Source organism: Nylanderia fulva, unplaced genomic scaffold (assembly GCF_048542155.1).
Source record: "Nylanderia fulva isolate GAGA-0341 unplaced genomic scaffold, ASM4854215v1 Scaffold1, whole genome shotgun sequence".
NCBI classification, from domain to species: domain Eukaryota; kingdom Metazoa; phylum Arthropoda; class Insecta; order Hymenoptera; family Formicidae; genus Nylanderia; species Nylanderia fulva.
Genome location: NW_028189192.1, coordinates 105,212 through 117,670, shown reverse-complemented (window position 1 = coordinate 117,670; position 12,459 = coordinate 105,212). Strand labels below are relative to the sequence as shown.

At 32.5% G+C, this 12,459-nt stretch overlaps 1 protein-coding gene across 4 annotated transcripts in view; it reads right to left on the bottom strand.

Annotated features, from left to right (window-relative positions):
• Positions 1–12,459, bottom strand: part of RhoGEF2 (Rho guanine nucleotide exchange factor 2) — a 33,137-nt gene that overhangs the window by 4,730 nt on the left and 15,948 nt on the right. For 3 of the 4 annotated variants that reach the window (XM_029313859.2, XM_029313860.2, XM_029313862.2), the window contains 11 exons: positions 12,301–12,357; positions 11,062–11,197; positions 10,270–10,351; positions 9,437–9,489; positions 4,581–4,846; positions 3,036–4,361; positions 2,511–2,627; positions 2,137–2,313; positions 1,775–2,001; positions 797–947; positions 297–331 (listed from right to left, as the gene is read on the bottom strand). In XM_029313859.2, the coding sequence (XP_029169692.1) occupies positions 297–331; positions 797–947; positions 1,775–2,001; positions 2,137–2,313; positions 2,511–2,627; positions 3,036–4,361; positions 4,581–4,846; positions 9,437–9,489; positions 10,270–10,351; positions 11,062–11,197; positions 12,301–12,357 (2,627 nt within the window). The remainder of the gene's footprint in view (positions 1–296; positions 332–796; positions 948–1,774; positions 2,002–2,136; positions 2,314–2,510; positions 2,628–3,035; positions 4,362–4,580; positions 4,847–9,436; positions 9,490–10,269; positions 10,352–11,061; positions 11,198–12,300; positions 12,358–12,459) is intronic. The other variant, XM_029313861.2, reaches the window with a different exon arrangement.

Below are 12,459 nucleotides of genomic sequence, written 5' to 3'. Positions count from 1 at the left end.
ATTTAATTATTATCTCTGAGAAAGATGAATATCACTTCCAGCTATTTCTATTATCATTCATTTTGAATATAACTTTGGTGAAATAGAGAAGTTTTTATATTCTACTCGTACTTATTAAATAAAAAAGAGAAAATAATTTTTTCAAAATCAATTTCTATACTTTTTACATAAATATAATACTTATAATGTAGATTATAGTTTTCATTGAGAGTAATGAATATAAAAATGCACTTTAATGCAACATATATATTTAATGCATAAAATAAAATATAACAAAGTTAGAAAATCTTTCTTACGTCACGAATGATGTCATCGTCTTGATGCACGTCATCTGTAAAACAACATATTGTACATTATGAAATTATTTTACAATAGCTAATTAAATAAAATTACTACTTTAAATAAGTGTATCTTTTTTTAAACATTTTGCAAATGTAAATCTCAGATCTCTTGTTACGCTAGTGAATAGTGCTTGAGATACTTGTTATAGTATTTTTTAAAGTGATTATATTGTGTTTTGAAATTCATTACAAGTATTGAAAATTTATAATATATATATATATATATATATATGTTGCATTGATTTCCAGTACTGGTGATACATTTCAGAATGCGGCCTATATAAAGTCTGTCCTCTTCAGCTGAACTGGCTGTACTAGTGTAGAGTTTATCTTTTTCCTTTCAATGAAGTAAAAAAGATAAACTCTATACCCAATGCAGCTAGTTCAGCTGAAAAGAACATGCCTATAAATATATCGTGATAATTATAAGAGTTAAAATAAAGTAGAGGACTAACCAGTTGCCGTTTGCGTGTGAGTTGTCGTGGTTATCATTTCTGAAAATTCACGGCGCTGTACGTCAGTATCGAGTGCATGTATACGTTCTCTACTTCTACGTAATTCTTTTCGTAATTTTTCTCGCTCTTCTTCCCTCTCTTTTGTGATTTCCTGTAATTCACTCAAATTTATTATAATATTGGAAAACATAGAACCTGTTTATTTTATAAATATATAGTTAAATCGGCCTAAGAGCCAACGCGCGCAAAAATTAATTCTTTCTTTTTCGCGGATTTTTAAACTTGACAGATTGTCAAGATTTAATTGGGAACTGCGTCTTTTGGTTTGAGACTATCAGTTTCATTCCCCCTTATACCTCTGTAGAAAATCTTAAGCCAATTTAACTATATATTTATGATATTGATATCTCAGAGAGCCGTCAACAACGTTTTTAATATCTGTTTATTTTAGTTGTGTTTTTTTGGCCCATTTCTGTTATCTATATAATAATAGGATATATTAAAAAAACATAATAAATATTAAGCAATTATGAAGCAAATTTATTTTCTCTGATTCAAACATCTTATTTTCTCTTACTTGTTTCTTATAAAATGTCATTAGCATTTTTTAAATATATTCTATATTATGTAGATAACACATTATAAAAAATAAATTTATAGTTTATATATTCTCACAGTTTATATAATTTTTAATTTTAAATTACCTATATAAACAAAATGATAAAGCATTTATAAATGATGTGACTTTATATAATTTATAACTCTAACAGAATGTACACTGTATCATTTTATATTTTATAATATCTTCATTTATCTAAAAGAGCAACAGAATTTCGATTCCAATCATGATGCTTACTATCATTGCACTTCTAGTTTGGTCAGAGACACACATGTAGTATTAGTATTCTAAAGTTAGATAAATGAAGATGATGAGAATGAGAGAGAAGAAAGTAAAGTACTTCTATGTTATATATTTACCAGAAGTTGTGACAGTTGAGAAAGCTGAGATGTGAGATAATGACAAATCGGTTGCATCATTCCTACGATCGATTGCTGAGGATGCGTATGACTTCGATTTAACGAAGGACAACCGGTAGCTTCGCATGCAGCGGGAGGTGATAATGTCGATGATCCGCACGATGCAAATATCGTTTCCGTTTCGCTTACGTTTAATGCAGAATTCAACATTCCCACTAGTTGATCCGCTGTAGGCAAAAGTAAAATGTAACAATGTAACATATATATATGTATATATATATATTATATATATAAATACATATATAAATTTTAATCCTTTTAATGTATTAAGATTTAAAAAAGAGTTTGTTTCTTAATAATACTTTGGCTAATAGCAGCAAGTATAAGTTCAACAGGTTCTTTTTCCACAGTGGATGGGTCGGATGCTATGTCTGCCACATGCTCGAAATCTTCTTTAGGAATATTTAATATATCCGCCATTAATACGTGTTTCTCGAGTAGAGCCTGTTTAATTATTTCGTCCTTACGTCTCAGACATTCTGAAAAATTACAAATGTCTTGTTTCAGTAAAAGTAAATCATAATACCGTTCAAATTCTCTAGAAGATTTTATATTGAAAATTATATATAAATATGTGTGTGTGTGTGTGTGTGTGTGTGTGTGTGTGTGTGTGTGTGTGTAAACTTAAATATATTTTAGTAAAATGATTTAAAATTACACTAAAAAATGCTTGTACCTATTGGTGTAAGAACCGGCTCTGCAATATGCACTGGTGGTACTTCTACATGAACTTCCAGTGGATCTATCAATGAGAGCTGAGTGCACGTGATCATTCGTAATGGCTCCGCTACACCTGTATGTAGTAAAAAAGTGTGAATCACATCTTTAAAAATAAATTAATTTTATTATTTAAAAGTACTCTATAATATTTTGTTAGACTTGTATTATACATATGAACACTGATTGTAATTCATATTTAGAAGCTTCTGATTCTGTCTATATTGCAACTATATTTGAAAGAGCAGCATTTTTTATGACACATTTCGAAATAAATAATCTGTGCGGCGTGGAGAAAAAAAGCGTCACAATTCGCGCATTAAATATAAGTGTATAATAAAATGTGTCAAAGATCACTTATTCAGTTCAGGAATTAATGTCTGCAGTTGTAAATTATGTCCAACTATCCAAGAAAAGTTGGATATTCAGCATACTTTTTACAACAGATATTATTATAATGCAAATTTTTACTCGGAATACATACCTGTCATTGGCGATTCAGTCGATTGCTGTTGCATCCGTTGTTGCGTTTGTTCAGTTGTGGGAGTTTCCGTAGTCGTAGTGGTTTCCTCATCTTGCTCTTGCATCATGTTACCGGCAGCAGCGTTGTGTCCGAGGTCCCTGGATTCTCTATTTTGCGATTGAGCCTTCTCAACGATTACGCTGTCCGGTTCGGAGGACAATCCTCCATCCTCCATCGTATGCGTCGGTTCCTCTGGGAGCATAGTGGGCGGCGTCGGTCTTCTGCCTTGACGATCGCGCGCCTTGTAAGCTTCAACGGCCTCAGAGATGTGCTTGCACCAGAGTTTGCGCTCCGCGGAAGACGGCGCCACTAGATTATACATTTGTGCGCCGTTTTGCGAGGTATTGACCAGATACAGAGAGTCCTTTTCAGCAGCATTGTGGCGTACGAGGACAGTGGATAACTTGACGATTGGACTGAGCACGGAATTGCCTGCCTGATTGGCCGTGTTAATAAACTTTAGTAGATATTTGTCGTCTTGTCGATGTAGGAAGAAAATTGTATCGTCGAGTAGCACTACGTGCAGATCCACTGGCTTTGGTACCGAACGATTCGGCATCGATCGATTCGGTTCGGTGCGCCGCCACTGCAGCGGTCCCTCGTAAATCAGTTTACGCTTCGTGATGTCAAGATTCTTAAATTCTTGCACAGTCGGGTGATCGAACTTGTCGAAAGCCGAGCGATCGATCGTTCGCTGAATCTCAGCGAGTCGCTGATGATCCTCGGCCTCCCTCACCGCCTGATTAACGCGACTCAGGATCTCTTTGCTTCGCTCAAGGCTGCGCAACACGGCTGCCTTTTCTCTTTCGTTACTATCCGGCGTGTATTTGGCGAGATTCTCAAATAGCAACGGGTATTTGGTAAGTCGCAACATGCCGGTGAGTATGTGATCTTTCAACTGAAGCCGACGGCACTGCCGCATCATTTCCACATCGTTTAGGAAAGCGTTCAACTTGGAATCTTTGCGTCGGCGATCGCGCAAAGCGTCCAAAGCGATTTGCTGCTTAGCGCAGTAAGTCGACGCGGCCTTCTCGAACGCCTCACCGGTCTCGCCGTCGAACATCTCTAACAGAAGTTCACCCACGTCGCCTACACACGGGTTCTCCTTTTTCTTTCGTTTCATCGACTGGTTGAAGCGCGAATGGATCATCAACATCTCGTCCAAGTTGGAGAAGAGCAGTTGAATCTGATCCAACGGCAGCACTTGAGATTCCAACAAAGGTTTGTGGAAGACTTGCGAGAGGACATTCAACGCGCGAACGTGAGAGCGTTCGGTGTGAAATAATTCTGAAACAACCAACAAGTTGTCGATTAATAAATATTGTCGCGTGCATACAAGATCGAGGATAGATTAGTCATCGTAATATTCGAATGACAATACTAGGGATTCGGATGGAAATGGACAGTTTGAACAAAAACGTGCACGTTGGAATAATGTAGATCTCTCGGTCTACATATAGATAAATAAGACCTCTTATAATTTTAAAACAAGATACAATTACTCACCGTTGATAACTTCTTGTCTTTTTTTCTCGGAATTGCTAAGTTGCGCGAGTACGTCCTCGCTGACAGCTTGGCTCCAATCCGGCGGATCAGCCTCGACCTCGGCATCACTGTCCAATGAAGTTGAAACCGCCGATGTGGTAGGGTGTACCTGCTCCAGGCTGGTACTGGGACTATCCAGACTCCTATTCGACAGGCTGCTGTTTGACGAGCTGCCGGCCGAATTCCCGGGAAATGTACCGTAAGGCTCGCAATCGCTGGAACCGACTCTATAGTCAATCGTTAGCGATTTATGCATTTCGCTATCGACTAATTAGAACATTTACTATCGTTGGACATGTTATACATATAATATTTCGCACTATCGTATCCATTTTTTAAGCAGGACACATTCGATTTTTGAAAGAAACCCTAAATTTTTCTTTGTTTCTATAATCTATTACTTTTCGAAAAAGTCGATTTAAAAATTTCATATATGTATACCTATGTTAAGATTGTAGAAAATGAAAAAGATTTTGATATTCTTCTCAGCAGCAATGCATTTTATTTTAGCCTTATGTCTCCTTTTCAGCCTAATATCTCTTTTTCTTCTTTTATGAAGTTTGACTTGTTATATTTTATAAATAAATGTTTGCTCCGTCTATTTTACTAATGGGAGATGTTGCTATATAAAATATATCGAATAAATAATTGGTTATCAGGATAAAGGCACTTTTGTAAGATGAAATAAATAATAAAACTGCCACGATATCGCTACGAAAGTAAAAATCCTTTTCTGTTCGCACGATGGGTATTGTAAAAAATACCTTTCGACTCTCGTACATCGCTCATTAAGATAGCACAGATGATCGTGCGTAGCGTCGTCACTCGGCATAAATATTTCGGTAATGCTTTCATCGGTATCCGAATTCTTAAGGGTGGCGGTATCAGCTGACCGATCCGAATGTTGGGTTACCGCCATCGCCACCGGGGGATCGTCCGGGATCTCATTATCGTGAGAACCGGGACGAGGGTGGACGCGTCGCGAACCGTGTTGCCTCATTTCTCTTCTAATCCTCTGACAATGAGGACTTCATCGACACGTCACACGACACGAAGAGAGACACGCACGCTTTGCGTCAACGTATGCAGCGTTAATATTTTCAGATTCTCTTTGGTTTTATTATGTTTAACGTTTACTATACTTTAGCGTAAATTCCATATGTTCATGTTGTATGAAATAGTAGGTCAATTATTTAAAATATTAAGATTAACGAATTGATAGTAAACAGCCAGATTTTAAAGGTCGCTGGTTCAATAGCTGGTTTCGAAGGCTATATAACAATGCAGTGGCATTTCAATCTAAATTGTAAAATGTGTGAGGTAACGCTTCCAATAAAGAGAGACCTTTCAAAGAAATACAGAACGTGAAGGAAATTGTCACGAGCTACATCTTTCTCTTTAATACATTTGATAGAAATTTTGTTTTTTTATTTAAATATTGAAAAAACCTGACAGTGAGAGAATATGCTTAATTCTTGACTTGGCAAGTGCCATATAATCTTTTCAGAGCTTTTAGGTTTAAAAATATATATTATACTATTGTATTAATTAATATTTTAAAATATTCTTTTAGTTTTAATGTGTGATATGTGTGTGCTTCTTCTTTTTTCTTTAAAAATATTTTTTTATTAAAAATATTTTTTATTAAAAATATTTTTTTCTTTTATATATATATCAAAGAAATGATCAAAATCGCGACACTCCATAAAAAATAAGAAAGTTTTGTTTGTAAATGCGCATCCACATTCACAATCATTCTAGACGAAACTTCTAGACAAGGAGAGGCTAAAAGTGTTTATATAATATAATATACATATACAGGAAGAATCTCTTTTTCTCTCTTTTTCTCATTCACTCAAGTAAACGCACCTTGCACTAACATAAATGGCTAAAATCTGTGGTTCAAAGAATTGTGCTTAGTGAAAGACACTTTGTGCAATCGTATTGATTCGAGAGTATCGATCGCTTCGGAAATAAAAGCCAAGACATATCCGTGCTCTGACATCATTCCATTTACCAGAACCCATATTAGAGGAACCTGATAAAAACGGACCGTTTTTTTCCTGTTCACACAATCTCTTATCGATTCTTTAAAGTAGACATAAAATAAAGAGACTTTTCTAAAAAATCATCATTCTGCGAATATAATCGCGGCTCGAAGTTTTAGATTATTTGATCACCTCTGTTAACGTATCATATTTTCTCGTATAAAAATGGTATTTGTCTATATAATTATCTGTTTTCTATATTTAGAGAGAGAAAGAGAGAGGAAGGGGGGGGGGGAGGGAAGAAAGAAGAAAAATGAGAAAAGGACGATTTTAATTTTCCTCATTCAAATCGTGATTTGATTCATATAACTAATTTAAGAACAATTTTTTCCATGTCCACACACACAATACACACAAATTCACGGTTTTTTAAAGATATTAATTTGCATTTTATTAATTTTTACTAAATTTTTTTTATGGTCTTTAATCGCAAGTTAATCTAAATGGGTAAAATGCGCCAAGCATATAAAGAGAATCAAGTACATAATAATAAACCAAAAAATAAAATTGTTTTTATATTCTTACGACACATGACAGTAGCGATAGATAGTTTATTCTTTTTTCATAAAATCCAACAGAAGATATTTTTTATTACAAAGACTTATCTCTAATGTAAATCACTTAATTTTATATATATATATATATATATATATATATATATATATACACATATATACATATGTATATTATATAAAATTATTTAAATACGAAAGCGAGTACAATATAGATTTAAAGTCAATTGTATATTTTTAGAAATTTGATTAAAAATATGTTGTGATTTAAAAATTTGATTAAAAATGTCTATATAGTTGAATTATATTGTACGTAAGTGGTGTACGGTTCTTTTCTCTTCGCGTGTATCTTTTTTTAAGTAATCTCGAAATGATGTTCGAAATGCGAAAGCAAACACTGCAACCAGCATCGATAAACTCGTTCGTCATTTATTAATGAAATTACAAGCACGAGTTCTCTGTCCGCTGTATAAATAATTTTTTTATAATTCTCATGGAATATGCGCTCATGAAATATATATCATTGATCGAAATACTTATTAGTTCTCTCTCATCGGTTATCAATTATTTATAAAACGATAATTGTGCATCTTTCGAATTTAAATATATAGTCAATCGTGCGTTCCTTAAATTACTTCTTTAATTAACTTTCAGAGATAAAAACGGAAAGCTCTGCAGTATTAAATTAGTTGCGACGTTCCATTTAAAAATACTCTCGTACTCATCAAATCAGAATCGTAATTATAATTTGGAACAAAATAATAAATTTTACCGAAATGTCTCGATAAAATAAAATGGACAACTTGTGCGTTATAAAAAATAAGAATTAGGAAAAGTATGTCAAAATACTTTAGAAAAAAAGAAAAAAACGCTGTTATTTTTTCGAAACAAGTAAATTAAAAAAAAAAAAAAAAAAAAAAAAACAAATATATATATATATATAAAGCTTTTTAAATATTTTTTTTAAATAGATTCGAATAACATGTATTTATTTGTCCATAAAACAAAATCTGAGATTTTAAATCTCTATTTTTAAAAGTATTTTGCAGCAAAACTCTCGATAATCAAATCGATTCAATCACTGTATCGTCATGAAACTTTTTAGGAATCTGCACGCATAACTTTATTTGAATGATTAATCCACACATTTTCCATAGATTTTCCCGGAATGATCGAAAGTGCACGATTGGATTAAAGAACAAAGATAAGAGGAACAGCGTTGATTCATATATCAACTCAGAAATCGAATCGACCGATGTTTCTGAATTTTTCAAGCACTACTTTTACCATGGAATAATTGATAAAAGATGAAAAGCGGGACGAGAGCAGATCCGAACGAGAGTGCTCTCGTAAGACGAATCGAATTGTGCCAGACGAAAGCGGCGGAAAAGTTAATTTCAAAAGCGTTCCGAAAGCGTGGGTGTTTCGTGCTGTCGAAGCGACGCAATAGCCATCCGCGGAATTGAACGTTTAACGTCACACTGAAGACTGAAGGCCTTCCGTTCCGAACGAAAGCTCTGTATACACACCTTCGTACGACAAGAAATGAGGCACAAACCGAGTCTGCGCTCTTTGCACGTGTTCATTATGGAAAAGTGATGGGGAGGTGAAGACGGCGAGAAGGAGGAACACTGCCAAAAATTCACAGATCTGCGTTTCATATACGACTTTAGCGGCATGCAGAGTCGAGCCTAGTCTAATCAATCCCCGGCCCCGGTCCGACTCCGTATTTTTAACAGCTCGCTCCAATTCGCTTCGATTCGCTCGAATCTGATTTCATTCCATTTCTTTCTTTTCATCTGATATGATAGTGCGAATATATCACATTCTTTATAAACGCGCAATGAGTTATACTTTTCTACCACAATAATTCACTTATTTTTATTTTATTATTTGCATATTGCGAGATGCATTCGTATGACGTATCAGCTCTTTTGAAAATGCGAGCGTAGAGCGAAAGAATAACGAGAGATAATGAGAGATTTCGAATAATTTAAGTTTTTGCACCATAGCTATAAGATTCGCAAGAAAATACTGAACAAGTTCTTTTCTCGCAATATATTAGTTAATTTTTTTTGTACAAGGAAAAAGAAATCATAATTTTTTCTTTTCGACGTCATTTCACTTCAATAAGGTATTCAATAAGATAAAATAGCGCGCTAAGAACTATTGCATTTCTAAGTAAGTCTGTTTATATTCTATATATATAATATTACTAGATACATATAAATATTTATTATAATAAAAATATACTCACTTTGTTTTGGAGAGATTCGGATCGCTGGTCTTCCTCTTTTCTCTCAGTTGCCGCTGTAATTGAAAATATGCAATTTTAGTTAAAGTTTACTCAAGTTATTATACATAACTATGCTAGAGCAATAGTTTCATTGCTGAACAATGTAATAGTACATGAGGTTTGTGAATATTTGCTTGATTTTTTGCGTTACATTTCTATTGAAAGAATATTTCACAGTTTACAATCTTAATTTTGTTTTACTAATTATAATAGACTAATAAAATAAAAGACCATTATCTCGTTCCATAAAAAGGAAATGTCAAATAATTTAAGAGTTTATAATAATATTCGTTTAAAATTGAGAAAAAGTGTAAACATGTGTCTAATTCTCTCCATAAATTATGTAATAAAATAAATAAAATAAATTGTTGAAACAGCTTGCCTATCCGCAAGAGTGTACTATCATGCTAATAGATGATAAATTTCCTTGATTGTGAGATGACAATTTTTATATTTAAAAAATGTAATACGAAAAATTGAGGCACACACATGTTTATATGGTATGTAAACACTCATGTTTATATGGTATGTAAAATTATTAAACTTAAATTGTATGTCCGCGCGCGCGATTTAAGTATAAAATTACACACACACACACACACGCACACGCACACACACGCACACGCACACATACACACACATATATATATATATATATAGTATTTGACTAAAAACGTAAAATACATTTGATCAAAAACGTATTAAATTCAATATTTCGGAATGTTTCTAAAATAATTGAATTAATGGTAATTGTAACATTATATTGAGTATTTATAAATGATGTTTTTAGTTACCTTATGATGTATCCGCTCCTTGTAACTTTCAGACCTGTTGATGTTTGACGTCTTTGGCTTACTGGAAATATTTTGCTGGACCCTAAGTAATTGTAATTAACAAAGCGTAAATTTTTTACTGTCCACGATGCAAACAAATCGGACGCATAGTGTAAGGAATATTAATTATATTCAATTATACTCGCGATACTATTACATAAGCAAAAAATTATCTGAAAAATCAATAATTTTTGAAAACATTAGATGCTAAAAAAACTCAATAAATAAAAAAAGAAATACTAATTAAATGCAGAGAATACAGAAATTTAAAACTAATAATTCAATTATAATTCAACGCTTATGTGGACAGAATAAAAAAAAGATATACACACATACACACAATCTACTACAAAGAATGCCAGAAAAGAATTAATGTAGGTACATTTTTCTAAGCTTCTCAATTTTAAAAAGATAAAATATAATATCTTTAAAAGTAATTTTATGCGTTACAATTCTCAAGCATCTCGTATTTATACACATCGATAGATTTACAAAAGTTAGTTCATAAAATAGAAACAGAAAATAAAACAATACAAAACACATTCGATTTAAGATCTCAGACATTATACACCGCATTGATTCAAGCAACAATTAAACAATGATAAATAATTGAACTTGGAAGAATAAATGAATATATTAATATGTTTCGCGAAGCATTTCTATGTGTGTGTGTATGTGTGCATGTGCAGAATTATCAGTATGAATAGAAAAACAAATAGGTAGATAGACAAATGTCACTAACTAGATACATACATTTCGGAAATATCTTCTCGAGATGAAGGATTATCCATATTATCGATATGATCATTAGTTCCTCCTAAACCAGAAATTCGTGCTCTTTCGCAACTGCTGCGAGCATTTCCGGTTAGACTGCTTGAGCGCTGTTCTCCTAAAGTTACAAATATAAACGCAGAGTTGAAATCAAGATCGTAAACAAAAAATGTATAATTCAGATACATGATTTTTAACCAAATGTTATTTCTTAATTTACAATTTATTCACTCTAACTATTCTACATGATTTTGAAAAATTGCTATTAATTCCAACATGTACATGTGTGTGTGTGTGTGTGTGTGTGTGTGTGTGTGTGTGCGCGTGTGTGTGTGCGCGAGATTATTAATATTATTAATTAACTCATTATTATCGCCTGTATATGCTATTATTCTGAGTATTTCTGAGTATTAAAAATATTTCACGCGTGCAATTACTTTATTTAGCCGAAGTAAAACACAAATATTTTACATATTTCCACTTGCTAAATTCAATTTTATGTAAATTCCTTAATTAATATTATTTTTTTAACATAAGGATTAATTCCCTTCGCTACGTTGCTAAATTTTCCGTATATTAGTGAGTTTATTAATTAAAAGTTCAATTTAAAATGTTATTAAAAATATTATTTATTATATTTTGTTTCTTAACGTTATTTTATCTTGCTCTCCTCTCTATATATCCTTTTATATCATAATTTTTCACATTTTACAGTTATAAAAGTTGTGCTAAATGAAAAATGCAAGCACTATTTATCGCTCGGTAAAATTATTTGTTTAAAATAAAATTTCTACAAATAACGAAAGGGGGGAAAATCGCGCGAACAAATTTGATACAAGATTGATTTGTTTCGAAACTCGTGGTTATTGCGCTGGCGCGATAATATACTGATATTATTAACAATTGACATAATTGTACTAATATTATGTTAACAAGGTCGGTATTATTTAATAGAAAATGCATTCGATTTGACATTTTCTAATATGTAATTACTGATGTGTATTATTATTTCTTACTTATTATAATAATTCTAAGATGATTTATAAGAGAGAATATTTTACAAGAGAATAAGTTTTTTTTACAAAAATAATTATTATGATCAAAAAATACGCAGTAGTTTTTTCGCATCTAAATATGTAGCATAATATCATAATTCCATGACAATAACAATAAAAAAAGCAAGAAAAAGATGAATAAAAAAGAAAAGAGAAAGAGACTTACCATTTTCTCCATCCGTTAATGTACCGGAATCTTCTTCATTTCTTTTGATTTTGTCTACTGCAAAATAGAACAAAATAATAGTTTTTTTTTCAATAAAGCAACAAAGAAGAGATAATGTAAGCCAAAACGCTAATATCCAATGAACAAATATATATATAT